The following is a 22,162-nucleotide window of genomic DNA, read 5'->3' on the forward strand; positions in this document are numbered from 1 at the left end:
TTATATGAGTTAAAGCTCGGCAATGTATGTATTGAAATTTCTTGTCAATAAGTAAGCAGAATAACCATAAATACCGAATTCATTTCTGCTATCATCAACAGAATAAACTGTGATATATTTTCATTTCTAAATACGTCTAATTTTCTTGCTAACGTCCCATTTTCCGCCTTTGATAATTTTCCAAACTCAAACCCACTCCTGGAGAAATAATTGCCGAAGGTCTCTGCGTATCGAAGGTTCTCGGAAACATCGATACACAGACACCTCTAAAAAGAGGCCAAAAGTACGATTACAATATTACGGGTGGGCTTAAAAATTAAATTTAACTAATTTTCATGATTGTGAATCTTAGAACGTGTGTCTGGTCGCCTCACGGCGACCAGAATACAGTATAGACCCGTTATAAGCTAAAAAGATCTCTAAAGCCGGGTATCCACCAGTATCAAACGCCCGTATCGTATCACCGTTCCGAACCCTTTTGAATAGGCAGACGTTGCCTCGTTGCATGCAACGGCATGCTGCGGCGCGGACAACATTTCTTCGTTTCTTGATATATGTAAACGGTTAGGCAATAGGACTGGGCCACTACAGGCGAGGAGTTTCGTTTTGCTGCGTGGCGTTCCAAAGGAACGGAGGCAACGGATCCATCCGAAAAATTTGTCGATTCTTTGCTGTTGCATCGAAGGAAAGGTTCATGCGTTGGCACTTGACACAGCGTTTCGTGCCGTCACTTGGGTTTCAATTTATTTGAAATCTTGCGGTATTAATGGATTCATTTCAAAAGCGATGAAATTATTTATGAATTTAATCTAATTTAATTTAGACAAATTTTATCGTCTAAATATATTTAAACAGATCAATTATCTTCGGTGCTACGCTGTACATAAAAGAGCAATGTTAAGCAGTTTTTATTAAATTATATAAATATTTGCATTTCATTATAATTACATTATTTGATGGGATTTTATTAAGTAAAGTAAAATAAAAGACAGAACAGCGGTGTAAGGATCATTAATATAGATGTGAATATTTATTTATACTTGAAATTTGATATATAATAGTAAAAACCTGAGGTCACACATCTTTACACGTTCTCAATCATTCGCACATTCTACCAACCAAACGTTCCTTTCTAAGCATCGTTTCCGGCCCCCACTACGCCAGAACAACGCACATACATTCTAACATTATTAATTACCAATAAAATGAAACTATCGATTTATAATGAAATGCAAATATTTATATAATCTAATAAAAACTGGTTGTTGTGATACTGTAGCTGATTGAACAGATACTTGAGATAAAACTTTTTTCTAATTTAATAGAAATGATAATGATACATAATAAGTTGTTTCAAGTAAATATGGTCCGAATTATATCGTGTTTGGTATCATTTTAATTAGAAAAATCTCCAAAATATCATGGAAAAGGTTTTATAAAAGAAAAATGAAAAATAACAAAGTTAGGTTGTTGCATTAGTGTTGCCTTACCGACATAGAACGGTTTGTATTCGCTCCGTCCTCTTTCACTGGCTGTCCTTTTCTACGTTCGAAGCAGTCCGCAAATATCAGACAATGGTGGAACTACACGTTATAAGCAAAAGTCCGGTCCCGAGCGTTTTGCTTATAACGAGTCTATACTGTATCACTTTACCCTAACTTAACTTAATTCACTGATTAGCTAGAGTAGATTCGGTTAGGTTAGGCTATATTAAATTCCCAGCTGCCATCATATCTACGATACATTGAAATCATGAATGCAGAAGTAGGCAACAGCACGGCAACCGATGACCAGTATATATACCTTGTGTACACTGAGTCCCATCGAAGTTGTCGCAGTGAAGTTACTAACACAGTAAATGTGTTTGTGCGCCAACTTCACTGCGACAACTTCGATGGGACTCAGTGTACACAAGGTATATATACTGGTCATCGGTTGCCGTGTTGTTGCCTGTAGAAACAGTAGAAAAGCGGCTATCTCATACTAATGCGTACGTATCACGGACGCACACGGATGGCCAGAATTCAATGTGTTAGTTTCGACAGTTTTTCGAAAATATCTCGAAAACTATGGCCGAGCGGCGGATATATGTATAGAAAAAAGTTGTTCAAAATATTGAGTTTTACAATATATTTAAATTTCATCGAAATCGGTGAGGTGTAACCTAATCTCAATAATTACCTCATTTTGTCCGGCAGTGTAGAAGCCGAGAAGGGGGAGACGTTGACTCCCTATGAGGAAAAAAGTGAAGAGTATAAGAAACAGGAAAAAAATGGAAAAGAAAACGAGAAAGAAGCATGGTAAAAGCACTAACACAACGAGAAATGCACGCGGATCGAAACTGAAGAATATTTAGAAGGAGAAAATTTATTTGCAATAGAACACAATAACTTCAAAATACATTACAATTGGCCATTAATGATGTTCTTAACCCCTTAACGTACGCGTCCGTGACGTTCACGGGCGCTTCTTACTGGCAATTTTGTACGCGCCCGTGACAGTCACGGACGCGTCTCACTGGCTATTTTTAAACGCTCGTTCGACGCGGACGGTTTCTAATATTTGTATAGAAACCTGTACATAATTACGGGTAACGGCCGTTACGGCGTAACGTACAAAATCTAGAAAAACATGTGTTCTAACATAACAGCCTTTATCTGAAATTGAAATAGGATCCTCCGCGAAATATGATCTGGCAGGCACGTGCGTCTGACCATCCGTGCGGATTTGAAATGTACATGTCAATCGTAGTCGTCACATAAAGGCAAACAACCAATTAGTGTTCGGGTAAAGAAATCACACCCCCCTCTCCCCCACCAGGGTACCAAGTCAATATAAGTGCCCATCAGGAGCACTGTAACAGACACTCTCTGCTCCAAAACTTCTCGAGATAGAGAACTGACAGTTCAAGCCAGCCAGTGATGCTGAACATTTTATGAAAGTTTGCTTTCAAATTCTAAAATTGTTGCTCCAGCCAAAACATTCAACATAATTATTTGGTAGGTCAATTTTGTATATAATAATACGTAATATAAATATTTTATTTCATTGAATTTCTTTATCGTAATTGAGTTATAAGAACATATTCAATTTTATACAAGTGAATTTTCTTGATTCTTTTATTTTGTATATGTATATTTCAGTAAAACCCTTTGAAAATGAGCGATAGTGAATCAGAATATGCCAATCTATCGCAAAGTGGTTCCGAAGAAAGTGATAGTGAAATTGAAATTGAATCCGAGGAAAGCGACGATAACGCCAATTTGGATTTAGCGGGGAATTGGTATGTTATTACCAATCAGTCCGTCCCTGCACCACCAAGATATCCATTTATTGGAGCTCCTGGCTGCACTTTTGCACCGCCAGAACAGCTTGATGTTTTTTTTTTATTATCAATTATTTTTTGATGATTCTCTGATCAACCACATTGTTACGGAAACGAATAGATTTGCGCAACAGCAGCGAGGACTAGCGTCAAGATCATGGTCGCCAGTTACTTTTGAAGAAATGCACGTTTTTCTTGCAATGAAAATTCTTCAAGGAATTGTAATCAAACCAGAGGAAAGAATGTACTGGACAACTTCGGAATTGTTTGAAACACCCATCTTCTCGAAGCTATTCCCTTACAGAAGATATTACTATGTTCAAAGGAATTTGCATTTTTGCAACAATGAAGACTACAATCCTGAAACTCATCCACAGCCTAAACTAAATAAAATATGGCCTGTCTTCGAGAGCATAAATAATAAATGTAGCTCATTATATATTCCCGAAAGGGACATCAGCATTGATGAAAGTCTGATGCTGTATAAAGGGCGTCTAAGTTGGGTACAATATATCCCACTGAAAAGGGCTCGATTTGGAATCAAACTCTATTGTCTATGCGAGTTAAAGTCTGGATATTTATACTCCAGTATATTATATACAGGGAAAGGTACAAAAATAAATGATAAATACAAGGATTTACCTATGTCTTCCTAGGTTGTATTATCACTTATGGAACCACTGTTTGGTATGGGATATTGCCTAACAACGGACAATTTTTATACGTCCCCTCAGTTAGCAGACTTACTTACCAAACAGAAAACCGACACGTATGGAACTTTGCGTGTGAATCGTAAAGACGTTCCCTTGGAATTGCAAAAGAAAAAGTTGAAGAAGGGAGAAACGATTGCGTTTCAAAGGGGCAAAGTAATGGTGCTAAAATGGAAAGATAAGAAAGACGTTTGTCTTCTATCTACAATCCATAATCCACAAATGGAGGCAACAAAAAAAAGTGACAGAGAGGGAAATACCATTTCCAAACCGAAAGTCGTCATCGACTATAATGATACAATGGGAGGTGTAGATCGGCTGGATCAACATCTTCAAGACTATCCATCCATGAAAAAGAGGGGGAAAAAATACTACAAAAAAGTATTTTTTCATTTATTAGATATTTCGCTGTGGAACGCATTTGTGTGGTACCAAAAAAACGGAGGCCAAAAGAGCAATTTGGAATTTAGAAAAACCTTGATAGAAAGCATAATTGGAAAATTTCATACACTTACTAAAAAAGGTGGAAGACCTAGTATTCAACCTAGTCCAATGCGTCTAATTGAGAGGCACTTTCCCGAATATGTTCCACCAACTGAAAAAAAGCATAACACATATAGGTGTTGCACTGTATGTTGCAGCAAAAGAGATAAGAATGGAAAGAAAATGCGAAAAGAGACAAGATATTTTTGTAAACCGTGTAATGTGGCATTGTGTGCCGTGCCATGTTTCATGGTGTACCACACACAATTAAATTTTTAATGTACTTTTTTATGATATAAAAATAAAATATATTTCTATAATAAATTTTTTATAATATATGTACGTGATGTTTAACGAATAAAGATCATATATTTAAGAAACTACGATTTATTCATTTGTCTTGCCCCCTTTCCACCTTCCAATATTTTTTCTCAATTTAATTATATATAAACAACAAATTTTCACTTAAAAAAAAACTGATCATTTTTGGAACGAAAATTCAAAATTAATGTGTGCATTAAGGGGTTAATATTACGTTTGATTATACTAATGACCGGTGGAAATGCGTGCAATAAATGTCATTGCGTTCGATTATAATACCTGACCATGTAAGCGAATACGGGTCCGGGTGGTTACATGCAGTACCCAACCCGGCAGGTCGACGCTCGACAGCTTACATGATATCAGGTGATAATGTAAATTAGAGAGGTACATGCTTAACCAACTCTACGGGTCGTCGTCACGACCATAATATACGTTATTATTAGAATTCTTTAAACTTGCACTCGTGGACGAACCATGTCGTCGATCGCGATCCGAACTCTTGCAAGCTTCTTTTTAGACTGCCTAATAAGTGTCGATCGCCCGAGAATCTACGCATTAAAAAAAGGTCAACGAAGAGCTAATTTCCGTTCTCGCTTGCTCTCTAACTTATCGGAATGGCGATGACAAACCGTTGGATAATTTACGACTTGGCCGTGCTTACGTTAGGACCGATCCTAGCGGGAACTAAACAAAGACCCTGCCTCGGTTCGTATTTCGAGGCATAGGCTGTTCATGGTGGTCTACGCACCGAGCCACTTGAAGTCATAAACTACCTTCGGTCTTGACACAAAATAAAACGTCGAGGGCCGAACATATTATATAGCTAAATACGCAAGTAAATGCGAGCCGCAGGACACAGGAAATATTATTAAAGAAGCCATTTTACGAGCGAAACGCCGGAGCGGTACCGTCCGGGATCAACTATTTTCGGTATCTATGGCAATTCTGTCTCAACGTGTGGTTAGTGCTCCAGAATGTGCTTATCGGTTATGTCATTTGCCTCTGAAAATGAGCTCGCGAAAAGCTGTATTTATAAATAGCTGTCGGCCTGAGCAGAGATATAGAATTTTGCGATTCGAAGAATATGAAACATCATTTTTCAATAACATATTCGATCGTTACGTAAAGAGACCAGACAATCTAGAGGATTTGAGCTTAGCTGAATTTGCTGTCCGATATGAAACAGTTTCCAGTGGTATGTGGACAGAAGAGGATGGAGACGCAGAACTTAGAAATGACGATGAAGAAATATCAAGGTCGAAATTTATAAAATTAAAGGACAATACCCGAATACGAATAAGAAATAAACCAGCTGTACTTCGCCACCGATATTATACCCGGAACAGTGACAGAGAAGGATATTTCTATAACTTAATAGTGTGTCACATTCCATTTCGTGATGAAAGTACACTTATGTCCGAAAACGAATCTTCGCAACAATGTTTTCTTCGACGGCAACACGAGTTGAAACCTATGATGGGTATCGCAACCGTCGAACAATTTACTCACGCAGAGCAAATTATTGAAGCGGCGCTCACCCAGGCTGTTACTTTGAATGTTGTATACGAAGAAGAAACTAGTAATGAACATTTAGGAGAACCAGTCGGAGTAAAAGCTTTTTTATGACCATCTTTTGGATCAATTTCTACTTGTTGAAATCCACTGGTTAAATCGAAAGTTTAAAAATACTGAGCGTTTCCTATATGATCTAATATTTCAGAAATATTCCGCAATGGATATGCATCGCCAATTGTCTTTTCATTTAATTTCCGAAGATCTATTACCATTCGCCACCTTGGATTGCCTTTAGAATCGGGTTTCTTTGGGACGATCCAAAGCGATGAATTATATGGCGAATTTGAAGGTTGAATAATTACGTCAGATAATTTGTTTAAAATTTGACTTTCTATTTCTTGCCTGTGGATCGGAGGAAATCTGTATTGTCGTATATTAACCCTTTCGGTACGGGCGTTCTGTCCGTCATGATACCCCCGCTGAACGAGGTGCCGCGCCGAAAATGTGCTTATAACAAACTGTCTTGATTCGGCCGAAAGGTATCGTATAACACACTGTCAGTCTACCTTTCTATGAACATTTTCCTAAGCGTTAAATAAGAACTGTGCTTAATAAAACAATGTTTTTGACAACAAGTGTTGGTTTTTGCTTCAATATTAAAAATTATTTATATAAAATTCTATTAATTATAAGTAAAATCTATACAAAATTCGGTACAGAAATATATACAAAATTAAATACAGAAGTATATACAAAATTATATACAAAATTATAAATATAACAATTACTGTTTACATATTTTTAATTAATATATGATTATATGTATAACGGCTAATAATATAATTGGGTGTGATATATTTTAAAACACTGATTTATACATAAACCAACATTGCATTCTTTGCATTCGTATCTTGATTCCGATCTTTTATCATTTTTGCTGCAAACAACGCACCGTCGGCTCAGGTTCTTTCTTTTTGGCACAAACAATGACGGAAAATGTCTCTCTGTCAATCTCATCGGATAATCATTTTTTCTTACTTGTTGATTGATGTAATCTTTATGATATTTAGCGCATATTTGTTTTATCAACTGCAATTGAAAGTTCGCCATGGACATGGTTGCGTTCCTTTTATGTTTATAAAGGCAATACGCATTCCATACACAAATATCAATTAGATGAAAAAAAAATTTCCGGTACCATTTTAAAGTTTTTCGAGTTGAATTTACACTACTTATTACCATATCCACTTTATCAACTATACCCATGGAATTATTATAATCTACAATACATACAGGCTTTTGTACACTCTGTCTTCCTCTATGTCTGGACACTGTCATAACATCTGCAGTATGCATAGTTGAGATCATGTATACTTCTCTCTTATCCATCCATTTTAAAACCAATAAACTTTCCGAGCTACGAAAAGACACCTCTCCCCTTTTCAATTTATTTTCGATCTTGGGCATTCCTTGTCGTCTCTTTGTTACTGTCCCGCATGCATTTGTGCGATTGGCGAATAATAGACTAAATAATGCGGGACTGGAGTAAAAATTATCCACATAAAGGGTATGGCCCTTTCCTAAGTATGTCTTCAATAGTTGTAAGACGATTGCTCCAGACTTTCCAATGCCCTTGATCGGACTATCCGCAACTGTAGATGCTCCAGTATAAATGATAATGTCCTGCACGAATCCGGTCTTGCAATCGCAAAGAATAAAGGACTTTATCCCGAACCGATTCCTTTTCTTCGGAATATACTGTTTAAAAGATAGGCGGCCTTTGTATAGAAGTAAGCTTTCGTCTATGCAAAGTTCTTGGTAAGGCACAAATGCCGCACTGAACGAGTGTCGTATTATATCAACTATTCTTTTTATTTTTATTAGGCGGTCGCCAATGCATCCCGGTTCATGGGAGAAATGTAAGATTCTGAGTAGCAGGAAGTAACGATCTCTGGTCATTATTTTCCCAAAAATATCGCTGCGTAGAAAATCGTCCGTGCTCCAGTACTCCTTGAGTGATAGTTTTTTATTTCGCGTCATCAATAACGACGTGGCCAAAAAACAATACAACTCATTTCGCGTCATTGGTTCTTGATTATTCGTATTGTTATTGGTTTGTTGGGCCAAATAATAGTTCGACTCTTCTACAATTATGTCTACTAACTCGTCAGATATAAATAGTTGAAAATAATCAATGATTTGAGATGACAGGCGTATTTGGTTGGTGATTCCCGAGTGTTTTGAATTGAATCGATGAATTTTTGGTACAAAATGATTGTCTGACCATTTTACTTCACAGTTCGTGTCATCAACCTCCTGGGTCATTTCTGTTTCCGATTCAGAACTGCTATATATTACATTTATTCTTCTTTTACGTCGATTAAAATTATTTACATTTTCACAATTTTCGTCACTTTCAGAGTCAGTAAGACCGTTTATAAATCTTTTGTTTCCTCTATTCATTCTGAAAAGGGCCTGAATTTTTAAAAATCTATAAACAAGTTTCGAACAAAAGCGTAACCTCAAAATTTTTTAATAGATTAGTTGAAATCAAACGACAATTATACCTGTAGCTGTTTTTCCAGAATTCTTGTAACAAAAGACTTTTTGTTAAAATGATCTGTATTAGGTTAGAACTATCGCTCTGCTGATACCCAATCAACACAGATAAGAACACAGAACGATTGTTAAAAAATGTAACAGTTCAAGGTTTTATGCGTGAGCGCGAAATATATTTTGAATAAGATCCATATCTCATACGTCGGTAAAATAAAATATAATTGTATAAACTATACATAGATGTCACTTGTTCGTTTTTTCACACGGATTGTCACATATCATAGATGCCGGATATATCCGGCACTCGGCCACACAGGTCATCAGATGGATGCCGGATATATCCGGCGCTCGTCCACACAGGTCATCAGATGGATGCCGGATATATCCGGCGCTCGTCCACACAGGTCATCAGATGGATGCCGGATATATCCGGCGCTCGTACCGAAAGGATTAATCGGGATGTCATCTATTGTAGGTATGTTCTGTTTAATGAACGCTGTTGCCTGCAGTTTGTCATTAGGTAAATGAAATCTTTCTGGAAATTTTTCTATGAGGCTAATTATATGTTCTCTTTCCTCGTCATTCAAATGATCTAAACGTAATCTTTTAATAATTTCGAAAACTCTGTCTGAACTATTTGCTGGAATTTTATCTTCTGAATCGGAGTAAAAATATTCTTCCTCTTCTGGAAAATTATTATATTCAAAGGGTACCAATTCTTGTGGAGATAATTCTATTTCTAAGTCTTTTTCTAAGGTGTTAATAGCCAGGACATGACACACGCCATCGTCGTTAACCGGGACTGCAGCTTCGCGAATGTACACAAGTCATCAACATTATCAATTCATGGTGTTGCGTGAGCGCCCGGTCAAGGGCGTATATATGGTCACCTCAGTACAGGGGCCCGTCCGGGAGGTGCCGCCGCCTCGCGTTCTCTTTCGGGTACTACAGCCCTCGTACGAACGACGCGTGCCGCGTAGCCATATTGACTTTGTACACGGTCACGTTAGTATCTCTCTGAGCAAACTTGTATTCTTACGAGCGATTCTAGTAATCTATTGTGTGTATCTTCGGACAATTTGAGTGCCTCTGCGTCGCCTCACGATCAGGAAGGTCGGTTTTCCTTGTTCCGACGATCACCTCGCGTGAATTGGTGGAAATTGTGTGCACGGGCCCCGCATCGTAGCCACGTGCCTTCGAACGCGTGACGGACACCTCGTTTAATCAAAAAGGAAACTTTAGAACGACCTCGTGAATTCCTCCTGCGTTGGGTGTTTCCTCGAATGTGTGTGTGCACCTGAAAGTGCATTGTGAACCTCGAGTAACGTGCCGAAGACAACCTATTGTATCTCTTGACCGCGCAGATCGCCTCGCCAGGTGTAACTGCCATCCTCACGAACACTTAACTATTTTATAATACGTAAACTGACGAGATTTTCGACCACTACCTCTTATTTGAATTTATTTTTTGTTCGGACTCTACGCCGGCAAGGACCTCTCGCTACCTCTTAACACATGGTAAATATCCTTCTTTCAGATTGGAATTTATAACATCTATTGCTATTGCTTGTCGTGTACGGGCTTTAATCGAAAGTATTCGCGGTTTCAGATTCCTGCGTTGTGTTAACTATTGCATTGAATTTTCGTCTATCAATCTAATCGATCTAGTCGGATCACTGTTGTGTATGGAGAGAAACTCAGCACCAGTCGAGAACTAATTTATTTAAATCACTGCTTACGATTAGTACAACGTGTCCGCACGGTTCGGTAGCCCGGTCGAGAAGAGCTCGCATTCTTCCGTTTATGGAGAGGGCACTCGCGTAAACACTAGGTACCTGGCGCTCGTTGTCGCTAATGTTATTATCAAGTCGCGGTTTATTTAAACTGTCTATAACAATCACTTTGTGTGACTAAGGTGTTATGAGCAAAAGAAATTTCTGCCCGTTCTTGACGTGTGTGAAGTTAGCCCCGCACTTTCCGAATTTTGTATTTTTTGAAATTGTGCTTCATTGTGCTACGTTTGTGTCGTATTGTGCCGTAAACCGCCACTCTGTAAGTCAAAGCGTACTCAAGAAAACTAAAATAAAAAAAGTTTTTCTTTTTTGTGCCGTATTGTGCTATGTGTGTGCTGAATTGTGCCGCAAACGAGTGATCGATAACATCAATAACAATTAAGAAAGAAACATTCTTAGGAAATGGCGCGTTAAGCGATTTTGACGTGTCATATACAGTAATGCTTCGAAATAAGCAAGTGGTCTCTGCTTCGAAATAAGCAACTCCGTATCCCCTCTTCTTTGTTTCAAGTCGCCCGCAAAGTGAGAGGTACGAGAAATGAGTGAGAGGTCCATGAAAGCGCGAAGCCGATGTTTAGTGTAATAAATTTCACGCTCGACTGAGCAGTGACATCGGTTAGTAGAAGAAGGATGGAATATATATAATGCTTTCTCAGTCTGGTATATTTGCTTCGAAATAAAGCATAGTGCGAGAATGAGAGGGCATGCTATATTCTATCCTTGTCCAAAAAATAACATCGCTGCTCGGCCGATCACTTTATGATTTGCCGCTACCTCGGATCTCTCACTCGTTTCTCGCGTTCTCTATCGTCCCGTTTCGAGAACAAAGTCAAGCCGAATAGCATACCTGCTTCGAAATAAGCAACTGTTCGGTCCCGAGCCACTTGCTTATTTCGAAGCATTACTGTATCGTTAAATTCATCTTTTTGAGTACATTATTGAGGTGTTTGTCTTTTTTGCGGAAATTCGTGTTCTTTTGAAATTTGCTGTAAAGTTACAATAAAAAGGTAAGGTTAAGTGTGTTTTGACGCATTTATGAATAGAAACAAGTGACTGTTATTACTACATCTATTTTATATACAGGGTGTCCCAGAGCTGGGGTAGGACCCGTGGAGGCATGATTGCTGAGGTCATTCTAAACAACTTTTTCCTTTGCCAAAATGCTGGTTAAGGCTTCGTTTTCGAGTTATTAACGAAAAACATTGGCCAATCAGAACGCGTCTTTATCGTGGGCCGAACCACGAGAGTGTTGGGTATGCACTGCGTTCAAGCCGTAGTCGTGATCAAGTGTATCGGCACCACGTTGGTGTAATAGGATTCGTTATTCATGAGCAACCAATAATTCGATATTATTATTCCTTTCTATTTTTAATTCATTATTCGATACAACTTTCGCTCAGCGAATCCTGTTATACCGATGCGGTGCTGATGCACTTGATCACGACCACGGTTTGAACGCAGAGCATACCCAACACTCTCGCGGTTCGGCCCGCGCTAAAGGCGCGCTCTGATTGGTCAGTGTTTTTCGTTAATAACTCGAAAACGAGGTCTTAACTAACATTTTGACAAAGGAAAAAGTTGTTTTAGAATGACCTCAGCAATCATCCCTCCACGGGTTTACCCCAGTTCTGGGACACCCTGTATACATATGTACACTGAGTCTCATCGAAGTTGTCGCACTGAAGTTGGCTACAAATTCACTACGCATTCACGCCGCGTCGGTGAGTGAATGCGTGGCCAACTTCACTGCGACAACTTCGATGGGACTGAGTGTACATATTGTCCGTTCACGACAAGTTGGCGAGGCAGATTGTTTACTTTCTCACTCTGTTCCACCTCTCCTGCTCCCGTGCGCTATGTCGTTATTGGCTGCGGTCAGTGACAAAGGACGACGACGAGCATATCTGGATAAAGTGAAATAGAATGATAACTGCAGCATTGGCGTAGCCTCCCAATTGCCGAGCTCTAGCGGCAATAGATAGAAAGCAAGAAATTGTATCTTTTTATAGCTGACACTTTAACCTCTTAGGCACGGCTGAACTTTGCGCGGAGCTGTTTCTCTGTACGGCAGAGTTCAACGCGAATTACGTGTAAATGATACAGCACTGCAATGTGTGACGGATAATGCTGTTCTCCACACGAGTACATTGGAATGAGGTGTTTGATGATTAAATTATAATTTTTCTTAAAGATATGATACACGTATGTTGACTTTAACAATTTACTTTAATAATTAATAATACAATTGAGTATGGTACGTCTTAAAACACGGTACAACACATAGACCCACGTTACAATCTTCACATTCGTAGCACGATCGTCGTCTTGTATCGTTTTTCGAACATACGACACAATTTCGTAGTGCCTTTTTAGATTTTTTTTTTTTTTGATTTACAATAGGATGGGAAGTGTTTTTCGGTTAATCTAAACAGGTGATCAACGATAGATTTTCTACAGATAATGTTATTATTCATGTCCATGTACTTTTAAAAAATTTCTTGTAGTAATTTGAGATGAAAGGCTCGCATTGTAACTTCCTTTTTTTCTCCAAACTTGTACAAACAGTATGCATTCCAAATTGCCACGTCAAGCACATGAAAAAAAATTTCTTATACCAGTTAATGCTTTTTCGGATAGACTGCACACTAGATATTACTTTATCTCTGTTGTCGACTGCTCCCATATTGGCAGTGTAATCGACAATGCAAGATGGTTTTTGTACCATTTTTCCTGTCCGATAATCTATTTTTTGGTATTTACGTAATCCGCGAAGTGGCAAGTTGACAACGCGTATACATCGCGATTGTCTTTCCATTTGACAGCGAGCATGTTGATCGGAAACATAATTCACCATTTTTATCCGACTTCGAAAAGGAGGAGGATACTCAATTCGATGAGTATTTTTTTTTCTGGCTCTGTTCACCGATTACCCCGAGATGAATGGACCAATCGGAATGAAATCTTTTGCGTCTTGTAGGATACGTGTTCCGATTGGTCCCGTTATAAAAACATTTCGCATTTTTTTATTTCGAACGGTTTTCATTGTAACCGTGCTCTTTCTCCAGAGCACGTTATCGTAAAGAAGGGAAGGGAAACGAAGTAAAAGGGATACGCCCAGATTATTAGAGAGGAAACATCACAATGGTTTATTCGTAGTTCTTTATGCGACCGCAGTCACGTACATTTTGTCGCGGATTGTCGTATTTTCTCTATTTACTTTAACACGGAGTGCAAGAAATATTTAGGAGCATGGTTAGCCTTTGATTCGAACATACTAACGATACGTGCGCGGAGCGCGGAGCGCATGGTTCAGCCACACACGTGCACACGCACACACACACACACCGTCGAGACGGGAAACCTGCCGTCGAGCTCTTTCTCTAATCGTAGGAGATCTACTTGGAAATGGGCACCGACTCCCTCACACATCTCATGGCTCGCGTGAGCAGATTCTCTTTTCTTGCGAACTCCTAGGGCTTCGGTAGATAGGAGAATCTAGCACCGGTCGCTCATGGGCGCGGAAGCAATCTCGGAAGCAAGACCAACGCACGATACTTCGTAGCGGCTGGTCGGCTTGCGGTACGTGCGAGCGCTTGATCAAATTTACAAGAGTTACAGATGCGTCCGTTCGCATTCGGGTCTCGACGACAAATGCTCGTTCCGCCGATCGGCAGGCACCTCGCTCAGTGCTCTAGGCAGCGAAGGGGATCCTGCGCGTGCGCTCTCACCTTTTTGGAACGGTGGAAGGGCGGCGCCTTAGGCCCCTACATTATGTGCCGATTGATGGGACATTGATCGGTTACATCATTATTGCAAAATACGTTCTGGTTCAAGGAATGCACCGATTGCGATGAAAGTTTTCACACTTCGTAGATCATTCCACGATGATTGCATTTCCCAAAATTTATGTAACTTCTTATTGATAGTAACTATTGTTATTATAATAAAAAGCCTATTCTTTAGAGTTACCGTCCAAGGAATATACCGATCGCGATTTTTCAAAGTTGTCCCTGCAAGTAAACTTCGAATACTGCTCGTTCCACTAAAAAGTGTGAAATAAAATAATTTTTAACAACAAAAAAATCCGACTTCGAAATGCACTAAAAAGTATAAAATAATTTCTATTTCATTTATATCTGTATTCCACAGCTATTAATACAATCTACTTAATCGTTAAATAGGATCCTAAATATATTTCAACCTTTTCGGAGGCGGCGCAAAATTAAACATATAATTTTTTCTTTGAAAAATAATAGGAATTTCATTATATCGTGCATCTTTACCATATCATCATCCCTTATCAATTATCGTACGTAATATATTTCTGTCCACCATTTATATGATCGCAAATTAAGAAGCAAGCTGTAGAGGGGAATCTCACGCGTTATTAAAAATCTCCCTAGACCTAGTGAGCTGCGCAAGTTAAGTATGGTCTCTCGTGAAATGCAGTATACATGTACATCAGAAGTGCTACCAACTTCTGATACAATCGCTACAATTACAAATGTTTTCTGCCGTATCTATAACGTTTCGAATAAGTTTTCTTACGACTTATTAATTACCAAGTTTGCCATACCGCAATCAAATCGTTATTGGCAGGATCGTATAGTCAGGTACTTTTAATTTTGCGCCGCCTCCGAAAAGGTTGAAATATATTTAGTATCCTATTTAACGATTAAGTAGATTGTATTAATAGTTGTGGAATACTGGTATAAATGAAATAGTAATTATTTTACACTTTTTAGTGCATTTCGAAGTAGGATTTTTTTTGGTTAAAAAATATTTTTACACTGTATATGTAATTTCTCAGCAATGCTCCTAAAGTTATGGCAAGCAACGAAAAGAGGTCGTGGTTATAGAAGGTATTTTACATGTGTAATAGTAAGATGATCTTGGGTTATGATACGCGTGTAAAGTAAATAGATGGACTGTTCATTATTTTCATATTGTATGATCAGAGTTGGATGTTGTTTGAAATAATCTTATGATAATTTGTGGTGTAAATTAACATTTACATTATTTAAAGTAAAATAAATTGTTACTGCTCTTCTGTTCCCATGAAATAAAGAAGATTACTTATAAAGATTATAATTTGTAAGTAAGTGAAGAAAATATTTGATTCAAAATAATTTGAAAAATTGTTGTCATTTCTGTCGCAGTTTTGATGATTACCCAGCATCGTTAAACACATATGTAGTAGGGGTGTTCATCTTTCAAAAATTTTTGAAATTGACTTGACGACATATCGCATCCAATGTCTTTTAGGGTGCTGGTTACGATGCAAAAAAGAAATTTCGAAAATTTTAATTTCCTGTGCTTCCAGAATTCGATTGAAAATTCGAAAACCCGCTGGAATAGACAACCCGCGCGACATGTCTTTCCTATGCAAACTCGAGACGTGAGGTAAGTGAAGGTGACTTTTTTTGGTCATTTAGAAGTGTACTCCGGCGATGGAAAGGTTTGACACTCTTATCACATATGTAACAGTGCTCTCGGAGAAGTCAAAATTGCACACATTTAAGAGATTTTTGGAGGTACAGTGTAGAGCAGCTTCTAGCTTTTCTGAAGAATATAGTAACATTTATAATATACTGAGATACACAAATACTCATTGTTTGCATTTGGCGCTGAACGTAACCCCGGTCCCTTGAACCATGCAAGATGGTTGGCAGTAGTCAATCGCATCATGCGCCTCTACGTCAGAATGTCTAGGCCTACAAGTCTACTGCTCATCCTAATGCAACATCTGACCAAAGTATACATTCCTACTTGATTTAGAATCAAGAAGCACAGCTCATGCACGGACGGTGCCAAACATCTGTTCTACATCATTCAGCAGTCCAGAAGTTTTCCAGCAAAGTACAGGGAGTCGGTCGACAAAGTTATCGCGAACAACGCGTACTTTGCCCATCCAGAAAATATTCTGATTGCCATGATCATTGATGAGAGACCTGACATTCGTGAGCTTGCAATCAAGCGGATACTTAAATCGAGAATGGAGAAGCGATACGGTGAAATCCGGTACTTCCACGTACTAAAAGTGAACTTTGCAGCAAGAGACTACACCCAAATGATCGACTGGGAAGCAAACATCATCACCTCTCCGCCTATTCTCCAGGATCTTACTGATGAATATCTCAGAAGTTTATTGCCCAGCAGAAACGGTGCAGGACCATCCAGGGACCATGATGTGATTGATGTTCCTGCTTTCCCCTGTCACTCTCAAACAGTTGAACGACTTCTGGACTGCTGAATGATATAGAACAGATGTTTGGCACCATCCGTGCATGAGCTGTGCTTCTTGATTCTAAATCAAGTAGGAATGTATACTTTGGTCAGATGTTGCATTAGGATGAGCAGTAGACTTGTAGGCCTAGACATTCTGACGTAGAGGCGCATGATGCAATTGGCTACTGCCAACCATCTTGCATGGTTCAAGATACCGGGGTTACGGTCAGCGCCAAACGCAAACAATGAGTATTTGTGTATCTCAGTATATTATAAATGTTACTATATTCTTCAGAAAAGCTAGAAGCTGCTCTACACTGTACCTCCAAAAATCTCTTAAATGTGAGCAATTTTGACTTCTCCGAGAGCACTGTTGCATATGTGATAAGAGTGTCAAACCTTTCCATCACCGAACTACACTTCTAAATGACCAAAAAAAGTCACCTTCACTTACCTCACGTCTCGAGTTTGCATAGGAAAGACCTGTCGCGCGGGTTGTCTATTCCAGCGGTTTTTCGAATTTTCAATCGAATTCTGGAAGCACAGGGAATTAAAATTTTCGAAATTTCTTTTTTGTATCGTAACCAGCACCCTAAAAGGCATTGGATGCGATATGTCGTCAAGTCAATTTCAAAAATTTTTGAAAGATGAACACCCCTAATATGTAGATGCATAGGCGACCGATGTACTACCGTTTTGAATTTTGTACGCGCCGCCTTGACGCGGCTGATACCGCGCGCCGTCGCAGTACGATCTTAACGTGTTAGAGTACATAGACATATGAAAATATAGACGGAGCATAAACTGCTACTTTAGGTAAGGGGGGCTCTGATAATTGGGGCGAGGAGGGGATTCGTCTGACATCGACTTATTCCGGCAAGACTCGGTAGTATTCGGCTCACATTTCACATGTGTGTATGTACACTGACAATGAGTTGCATTGAACTTGTCGCAGTGAAGTTGGCCACGCATTCATTCATCGACGCGGCGTGAATGCGTAGTGAATTTGTAGCCAACTTCACTGCGACAAGTTCAATGCAACTCATCGTACGGATGCGAAAAGCCGAACATACCCGAGTCTGCGCTTACGAAAATAGTCGAAATCAGATGAGTTCCCCCCTTACCGCGATTATCAGTTACACCTCGTAGAAAGGCTCCGTCTATATTTCATATGTCTATGTTAGAGTATCGTACGCTATGATGTTGAACAAACGCGAATATCAGTAACGGCGCATGTGCGTAACGCAACCCACAGCGCTAACGGCGCCTCTAGCAGTAAAAATGTGTAATCCATGCTGACGTAGGTGTTAATGAAACTGATCGAAATTTATCGATACAAAACAATTAATATCTCCTAAATAAATGATTGAGGTGTTATTGGGCTCAAAAGAAAGAGAAAGACAAGCCGAAGCAGATTGTGTTATTAGAATGAAGTTCAGTTGCGTACTTTTTCTGTAACAGCAAATTATTTTTTGCATAACGCTCAAAACGCTCTGCTTCGGGATAATATACTCGGTAGAGTCTCGCTGTCGCCGGCGGACCAGTCTTCGGCCTAAACTACTTGGCGTGGAGACTCTACCGAGTCTCCTGATACTACTTTGTACTATACTATGTAACTGTACGAATGTACGGTTACAATCTGAACTCCTGAAACACACAAAAATAAGTATTAAAAAAAGAGAAAAATAAAAAAGACTGAAATAAAATTGGAATAGATACTTGTCTTTTTTTTCTGCTACTGCCACTGTCTCTTATGCTGCCATCGATGATTCTGCAACGTCCACTTGTGTTCTGCTACGTTCTCTTCTATTTTGCTGCGTCCCCTTCTCTCCAGCTGCACTGGCTTCTGTTCTGCCGCATCCACTTCTGTTCTATAATTTCCTCTTCTCTTCTGCGGCCTTCTCTTCTGTTTTGCAGCCTCCTCTCTTCTGTTCCGCAGCTTCCTTTTCCGTTCTGTAGCTTCCACTTCTCTTCTCCACTATCCAGAAATAAATCTCCACCAAAAACAACAACCTGGCATCTACGATCTTCGCTGCTATGGAGCTTCTTCTCTTCTTTCCTCTTCTGCCGTGTTCCCTTCCATATTGTAGCATTTTTCTTCTTTTCTGTCTCCTGCTTCAGTCTTTCAGAGCGTACTCTTCTTCGTCCTAACTGCAGCGTCCTAACCACTTCTTTCTTCTTCGTTTGTCTTCATTCTTCTCCGTTTGTCTTCTTTCTTTTCCGTTTGTCTTCTTTCTTCTCCGTTTGTCATCTTTCTTCTCCGTTTGTCTTTTTTCTTCTCCGTTTGTCATCTTTCTTCTCCGTTTGTCTTCTTTCTTCACCTCTTCTCTTCTGAAGCAGCCGGTTTTTGCAGCTGTGCCGCATTGTCTTCTCCTTTGAACATCCTACTCTTTCCTCTTCTGGGACAATCCCTATTCTTCTTCCGTCACGCTGACAATTCTGTAGAGTTTTTCTTTTCTTCCGTGCTTTCTTCGCTGTTCTATAGCATTCTTTTCTCATCCGCATCGTCCTCGTCTTCAATGCAAAGTCTTCTTTTCTTTTGCACCGTGTTGCGCAAGCATCGCGAATTTATAAATACAACCGTCAAATACACAATAGCAATCATTGTCAATCAACAACCATACGGTCTTCTTGCCGACGGTAACAAACACACTGCAATTTAACTTAAGCCTATTCAATATATTCAGCCTACCTGGCAAGGATTAACAACTAAAAGAACGAATAACCTACCGTTTATTATACTAATTTAGAAGTACGATCGTTCACGTTCAATAATATAACTCACAATTACACGGAAATCTACTAAACTGGTCGGAGTCATATTTTGTCACGTATTAGGGCAATTGCTATTCAAGAATTCGGAATTTCCAAATAGAAAATAGAATTTCTAAGGATAAGGTTCTAAAACTGAGGACGTTTATTTTAGAACTCGTATTGTCCACAAAACTCGCGACAAGCGGTTTACAATCTTTTACGGGTGCTTTCACCTTTTCTACAGTTATCTAGCTGGCCTAAACGAACGCCTAACCTTTTTGTCAGATTAACTCTGCAGAACATCAAACTTTCATTCCGTGTCATAAACAGGACCCCCTGTGATGCACAAAACAACCAAGTCAAACAAAACCCTAAGGGGTCCCGAACCATCTAAGCTGCATACCCAGGCACCACCGGTGACTTGACCATATACCTCAGATACAGCCCAAACGTAAGGGTCTTGAGCCGACTGTCGCTCGCGCCTGGGTCACTGCCGGTTCGGGTCATAAACTTACACGTGCATCACAGCCTGCTGGGTTTTCCGGCAGCTTACATGGGAAATGTCCGGCGAGCTGATTTGCTAAACACTTCAGCCTATCGCCAATAGCTAAACTCAAAACGTTTACTAATTGGCCCTTTTTGGTCAACGCCTACCTCGTCGGACTACCTCTCTGCGGCTTCTTGCTGGACGTTTTGACACGGACATTCATTCGAACACGAGTCTTCAGACAGTTCACTCAGTCTTATCGATTCAGTCCCTTGTCAGATTCGAGCCGTGAAATAATAACTTGAACTTAGAGTCAACGGGATCCTTCGATTCTCCGACCAGTCGAGTAAATTCACATAGGCACCGAGCCGCTTGTGTCACAATTCTAGATTTGTATCAGACTTTATTATAATATAATATCATATTAAACATAGATTTAGTCGAATTATCCTTAATATCTTACTTGGTCTTAAGGAGGTACAAACTTCGTGGTGGTGTTAACCGGCTAAAGAACAATATCGGCTAATAACATCGCGAACGCGTACTGAGAAACATTGGTCCTTCGAGCCGGATATCCGGATTACAGTGCAATTCAGTGCATTACAAACTAAGTGCAACTCAGTGTCACAATTGGATTAAGTGCCACAGTGAGTGCAACAAACAGAAAACTTAGTGAGTGGCGATACTCGGACGATATCTCAGCCACCCACAACAACAGAAGCGAGTTACGGCTTGTCACCGAGCATTCCACGACAAGAGTGGTCTCATCGCAACGGCTACACGCTGGAAAGGATTTGGATACGAGTTAAGTCACGTTACGAACAATCTGATACGACAAAGGTAGGATCGTTAATTTGTTTCACCGTCAAATTATCTCCTCATACGCATCACAATGCCTAACAACTCCGCGAGTTCAAGTCACGCGCAACCCGCCACCCGCGGATCGAACATCGATACCTTGCGGCGTAGACGGGGTCACATCCTCGGTCAGATTTCATCTCTGAAGACCTTCCTCGACTATTATGAGGAATCTGAATCACACGATTCGTTCTTATTGTAAATTCATTTGAACGGCCTAACTGAGACCTGGAAAAAATTCGACGACCTTCAATTTGCCCTCGAAGAGCTCGACGAATCGGAAGAACCGCGTCGATATCAAATCCAAAACGACTATTACACCGCAATAGCCAGGGCAAATCGTCTGTTGCATAATGGACAACCAACGGGTTCCACGACACGCGCCGCAAATCCGTCCCCCACATCCACCGTACCGGCACCGATGGCCATTAAACTACCCGAGATGCGCCTGCCGACTTTCGACGGGACAATAGAAGGATGGTCATCCTTTCACGACATCTTCACGTCAATGATTGATCGAAACGAAGATTTAACACCGGTACAGAAGTTTCAATATTTACGTTCAACCTTGACCGGCAAGGCCGCGGCGTGCATCCAGGCGTTAAGCACCACCAACGCGAACTATCACGATGCAATCGAACTATTACGCGAAAAATTCGACTGCCCACGTCGCGTCATATTGGGCCATTGCAACGCGTTGCGGGATATCCCAAAACTGATGAAGGATACACCAGAAGCCCTGGGCGATTTAGTAGATAACGTGAACCAGCATCTACGCGCTTTGACGAATCTAGGCGAAAATGTAATATCATGGAATAGTCTTCTACTATCCATGATCTTATCTAATGATCTTATCTAAATTAAATTCAAACACGTTGTGGCATTGGGAACTGGCGCTCAAGGACAAAAGGACGGTACCAGCATACACCGATCTCCTCGCATTCCTTGAGAAACGGGCTAATTGTGCGCGAACATCAATCACAAGGGCAGCTCCAACCGCTGAACCTCATGGAGCGGGTCCTTCAGGAAATCCACGGGTCCCGAAACATCGACCGTCGAGAGGCCACGCGTTCCTGTCCACTAAGACTCGCCAGCACCCGTACGAGGACCGTAGACCTAACGACAG

General features: G+C 40.0%; 1 protein-coding gene across 1 annotated transcript; it reads left to right on the forward strand.

The window, feature by feature from the left end:
* The first annotated feature begins 21,457 nt into the window (after positions 1-21,457).
* LOC114881428 lies at positions 21,458-21,895 on the forward strand. The gene has a single exon (XM_029198229.2). It carries the CDS (start codon positions 21,458-21,460, stop codon positions 21,893-21,895), a length of 438 nt encoding a protein of 145 aa, XP_029054062.2.
* Positions 21,896-22,162: the final 267 nt, after the last annotated feature.

The sequence above is a fragment of the Osmia bicornis genome, unplaced genomic scaffold (genome assembly GCF_907164935.1).
Source record: "Osmia bicornis bicornis unplaced genomic scaffold, iOsmBic2.1, whole genome shotgun sequence".
Taxonomy (NCBI): domain Eukaryota; kingdom Metazoa; phylum Arthropoda; class Insecta; order Hymenoptera; family Megachilidae; genus Osmia; species Osmia bicornis.

Excerpts from the sequence above, each read along its gene's own strand:
- LOC114881428 (XM_029198229.2), top strand. The coding sequence starts at position 21,458 with ATGGCCATTAAACTACCCGAGATGCGCCTGCCGACTTTCGACGGGACA.